Here is a 5,453-nt window from a genome sequence, read left to right on the forward strand (position 1 = left end):
TCACTTCACACTCACACACACACACACACACACACTCTTATGCTGGGATATGGACCAGGCTATCTCCTATCACTTCCCCTAGTTCCTTACAACCCAGGTTGGTGAGGACACACACATACACTCTCTCTCTCTCTCTCTCTCTCACTTATGCTGGGATATGGACCAGGCTATCTCCTATCACTTCCCCTAGTTCCTTACAACCCAGGTTGGTGAGGACACACACACACACACACACACGCACGCAAGCACGCACGCACGCACGCACGCACGCACGCACGCACGAACTTAGACATTTAGGTTGGGATATGGACCAGGCTATCTCTTCCCCTAGTTCCTTACGACCCAGGTTGGGGACCTGGCACCGAGTTATCATATATGGTTGAAGCTATAGGTTTCCTCAGGCCTTCCACTTACCAGGTGAACCCTACTAGCACCCTGGAACTTTTCCAGTAACCAGGGAAATCAGCATGTCCCAGATTTGGGGGGCATCTGTCTCTAACAGAATTCCTCAGGGGTCCAGGCATAAGAAGGTTGTATTCTGAGGGATTGGCCCCTAGTGGGCTCCATACACAGATAAGGCCTCCAGTGAGGAGCTTGACGTCATCAAATCCTATGAGGTAGGTAATATTTTAGCCCCATTTTACAGATGAGGGAACTGAGGCACAGAAGGGCCAGTGTCAAACTAGTGATAAGAAGAGGGACTGGAGCACATAACTTTCTGTCCACAGAGCCATGCTCTGCTCCTAGTGGCTGATCAAATCCTACCAATTTGTCAGGGTCCAGCTCAAACATGACCTTCTCCAGGAAGCTGGAGAAGATCATCCCCTTCTCAAAGTACTTATGAGATTTGGCTAACCACACTAACTTATTGACACACTCCCATCTCCATACCAGGTAGACAGAGATTGTGTCTGATTCAACTCAGTATTTGAAGCACAGAGCCTGACAAATAGCATGCACAGTATGGGTTTGAAGAACACATGAACAAGAACATGAATGACTGCCTGGTGACTGCCTAAGACTCTTATGAGGTCCTGAGTACCTTTGCCCATATCTGGGGTGTTGTCATCCTAAGCTCTCTTTCAATCAAATTCAGCCTAGGTTCCTTCTAAAACAGGTCTCAAATGACTTATTTTGCAAACACACACACACACACACACAAACACACACACACACGCACGCACGCACGCACGCACGCACGCACGCACATATACACCACCACACACACTATGGTCAAGGGGCCCAAGAGATCTATGATGATGAGTAAAGAGGGAGAGGTCCAGGAAAGGATGGGATGATGGACAGATGGCCCTGTTCAACTTAGGCTACCTCAGCTCAGCACCTCCTTTCAGAGGCGAGGATGTTCCTTGTACCTGTAGCTCAGGATATTTGCCTCCAGATAGACCTAACATCACCTCTGTTCCTCTTCATGTTTGATAGCTGTACCTAAATCCCATGACTACACCAAAGGGGCCAGGAGGGAGGGGAAGACTGGGATCTAAATTATCCAGAGATTGGGAGGGGGAGGCTTAGGGATCCATATAGGGTGAGAGGGCAGTACTGTTACTGCTCATTGGGGTTGGGGTTGGCATCTGGGTACTTGGTGAGGTCGAAGGTCAAGACTTTGCTGATCACACAGTCCCCTTGCTGAAGGAGGAAGGAAAAAAAAGAAAAATACAATTGTAAGGAGAGAATTAAGAGGGGTCTAGAGCCCCAGGAAAAGGGCCTCAAACCCTCCTCCCTACATGCTTTCCCAAAGCCCAGGCAATGGTTCTCTCTGGGTATGAGAGTGTGTGCTTGGTCCCATGTGCCTTCTCTCCCTACTTGCCTCTGTATTCACCGTTCTCCACTGCCTGGCTGCCTCTGCTGGACTTTCTGCTTATCCCCAAATGGAACAGCCCTGCCTGAAAGGGTTGGCTAAACTGCTGGGGCAGGACTCCAAGAAGCCCAGATGGCTGTTCAGGACGTGATTCCCAATGCTCTGCCACCCCTTGCCCCTTCACTGAAGCTTTCCCTTCCTGCCTTGGGGAGTTAGGCAGAGAATGGGACTGGCTCCTGAGCCAGGCCCGCCCTACCTCAGGATAGACTCCGATGAGGCTTTCAGCCTTGGTGTAGAATTCCTCCTTCAGGGAGATGACAATGGCCTGGAAGTTGCAAGTCGACTGCTCCTTGATGTAATTTGCCACCTGTGGGAGGGCCACCAGGCACTTAGCAGGGCTCAAGCCCTAACACTCTTGTGTCTTCAATCAGAACTAATAGGTAGAGGGGGTGGGGGAGGCAATGGATGGTATGGGAAGAGAGGCTGAGAAAATACTATCAACTACTACTGAGTGAATGACCCTGGGCCCAGCCTCCCTGGGCCCAGAGAACAGGCAGCAGGAACAGCTATGGCACATTCAGATGTTCCATAAAACCCAGCCCCAATTTGGGGGCCTCCCTCCCAGGCCACACCTTCCTTGCACCCACCTTGCCGATGTTGGTGTTATCCAAAGCAGCATCAATCTCATCCAGGACAAAGAAGGGGGCTGGCTTGTAGCTGGGAAGGAACCAGTAGGTGAGTTGATACCGAGAGGGGGATTGGGTGGCAAGGCAGGTTGTGATAGCCCCAATGCCCTTCAAATAAGCCAGCTTCCCCCTCCAACTCATCTGAGACCAATAACCCAATTTTTAATGTTGTCTGAGCCCTTAAATGCCCTTTCATCAACCAAGTCCACCTCTGCACTCAGACCTATACTCCAGGATCCTGTAGAACCATGAAAAACATGTTTCTCTCAAGATCTTCTGGGTTAGCTAAGGAGGCAGACAGAACTGTCCTCAGATTTGGTCATACTACACAAACTATCCAAAGATCTATTCCACCCCTAAGACATATCATGCTGCATGCTTCTTGCCTCTGCACATGCAGTATCCTCTGTCTAGAATGCCTGATAGGCTCCCTGGTAACCTTTTATTCCTGCTTGTGTCACTTGCCCTTAAAAGTCTTCCCTACCCCATATATACCTTCCCCCAGATTGGGCTAGGTGCCTTTCCTCTGTGTATTCACAGCATCTAAGCTCACCAAGATACAATACTTAGCATACTGTGTGTCTGGTTTCCAATAGTCTGTGAGCAAATCCAGGCCAGAGACCATTTCTGACTCATTGTCTCCAATCCTTCCATAGGGTCTGGTATAGAGAAGCACTTAAAAAATGCCTATGGAGCTGGGTGTTGGTGGTTCACACTTATAATCCTAGCTACTCAGGAGGCTGAGATCTGAGGATCGTGGTTCAAAGCCAGCCTGGGTAGGAAAGTCTGTGAGATTCTTTTTTTGTGTGTGAAGGTCATGGGGCTTGAACTCTGGGCCTGGGTGCTGTCCCCCAGCTCTTCAGCTCAAGGCAAGCACTCTACCAGTTGAGCTACAGTGCCACTTCCGTTTTTTTCTGGTAGTTTATTGGAGATAGGAGTCTCACGGTCTTTCCTGACTGGGCTGGCTTTGAACCTCGATCCTCAGATCTCAGCCTCCTGAGTAGCTAGGATTACAGGCCTGAGCCACCGGCACCTGGCTGTCTGTGAGATTCTTATCTCCTATTAACGACCAGAAAACTGGAAGTGGCACAGTAGCTCAACTGGTAGAGTGCTTGCCTTGGCTGAAGAGCTGAGGGACAGCGCCCAGGCCCAGAGTTCAAGCCCCAGGACTGAAAGAAAAATGCTTATGGATGATGCTGTATAAACAAGCACTCCATTGTAGGGGTCAGAGTCAAGTATTACTGGCATTCAGGAGGGGGCGGTCAGGGTATTCTATAAAGGTCCAACATGGCTTCCTAGAGGAAGGAGAAAAGTCATGAAGGGGTGGAAAGTAATAGTCAAACTAGAGTTGCATAGAAAAGGCTTATTAGCAGTGATCATGTGAGTAAAAGCCAGGAAGTAGGACTGAATACATGCAAGGGCCAGTGAGGACATGCTGAATGGGTGAGCATAGATGAGGAAGACAGTCCAGGAAAATCAAGGCCAGATATACTGTAGTAAATAGGGAAACAGAGATACAATCCAGACATCACTAGAACATCTGCACCTCTGAGATCTCTGCACATCCGTGGCCCCCAGTACTTCTGGTAGTCTCAGTATAGTCTTCCACCAATGCCCTGGGAGGGCAGGAGCTTTACCTATGGATGGCAAACAGCAAGGCCAGTGCTGCCACTGTCTTTTCTCCACCTGACAAGTTATCCATAGGCCGAAAGCGTTTGCCAGGAGCCACACAATTGTAGTTGATACCATCCAAGTAGGGCTCTTCAGGGTTCTCAGGGCCCAGGAATGCCTAGGGGAAGATAAAAGGGATCCAGATTGGATATCAATCTTCAGGCAGGGAGACAAGCAGCCTTGAGAAGAGTGATTGGAGAATAGCAGGAGCTGGTTAGGAAAGGGATTCCAGCCTACCTGGGCACTGCTATTGCGGGACAGAGCCTTATAGATCTCATCAATGTTGGTAGCCACAGATTCAAAACAGGCATTGAAACGGTCAAAACGCTCCTTCTTAATCTGTTCAAACGCCTGCTTGGCCTTCTTTGCTCGCTTTCGTGCTGCCTCAAACTCTGACAGAAGGAAGACAGAGATGAACCCTCAGTGCCTTGGGTTCTGCCAAGGGCTGAGGACCATACCCTATCGAGAATGACCTGTGAACAATCCAGAGCAGTGACCTCCCCACAAATGGGAGGGAATGACTGCAGAAGTTCTCCCTTTCACCCAAGAATCTGAATCCAGCAGGCTGGCCGGTCAATAATCTAGAGAAATAAATACGGGACTAGAGTTGAATAAACATCGGAGTCCCCAGGTTCTACCAGCAAGCAGCTGTGTGACCATGGGGAGGTCATTTATCCTCTATAAAGCAAGTACATATCCCACACAGTTTAGGTACCTGAAAGTTTTAATTATAGGAACATGTCAAATCAGGAGCTATTATAACCTAACAACAGGTGCTCCAGTTTTCTGCCCTCATCTAAAACCTTAAGAGAATGCAAATGTTACCATCTGAAGTCTCCTGGAACTTGTCACGAACACTTTCCAGCTTTTCCATGGCCTTCATGTTGGGAGCAGCAATACGCTGAAGTACACTCTGCTGCTCATTTAGCTTCTGTTGTAATGTGTTCATCTCCTGCTTGATCTCTTCCTCGGCCTGTGCATCCTATAAACCCAGGCCCAGCAACAGTTAGGAAGAATAGTGTCTAGGCCCCTTGACATGATTGACCAAGTGGGAGCTCCTATTCCCACAAAAGAAGAGGGCAGATTTTTTTTCCAGCTCAGCTATTTGCACAAAATCTAGACAATACTAACAGTTTCCACCATCACTGGAAATTATAGGCTAATGTTGCTTTCACACTTCTAGCCCTTTCCCCAGGCTCTGCCAATCTCTGTCACTAGAGAAGCAGCTGGTAGTACCCCTCTCTGGCTCTTAGCCTAGGCCATGAGCCAGTAGCATC

General features: G+C 48.9%; 1 protein-coding gene across 1 annotated transcript; it reads right to left on the reverse strand.

Moving 5' to 3' along the window:
• Window positions 1-1,017: 1,017 nt before the first annotated feature.
• On the reverse strand, window positions 1,018-5,158 carry LOC106002504 (structural maintenance of chromosomes protein 1A-like; the record flags this gene model as incomplete). The annotated part of the gene is made up of 6 exons (XM_013037370.1): window positions 1,018-1,647; window positions 2,076-2,186; window positions 2,467-2,536; window positions 4,143-4,294; window positions 4,414-4,568; window positions 5,002-5,158. Coding segments are annotated over 6 exons (729 nt in total), but the record flags the coding sequence as incomplete, so codon positions are not given.
• Between the last annotated feature and the right edge of the window lie 295 nt (window positions 5,159-5,453).

The sequence above is a fragment of the Dipodomys ordii genome, unplaced genomic scaffold (assembly GCF_000151885.1).
Source record: "Dipodomys ordii isolate 6190 unplaced genomic scaffold, Dord_2.0 Scaffold12242, whole genome shotgun sequence".
NCBI lineage: Eukaryota > Metazoa > Chordata > Mammalia > Rodentia > Heteromyidae > Dipodomys > Dipodomys ordii.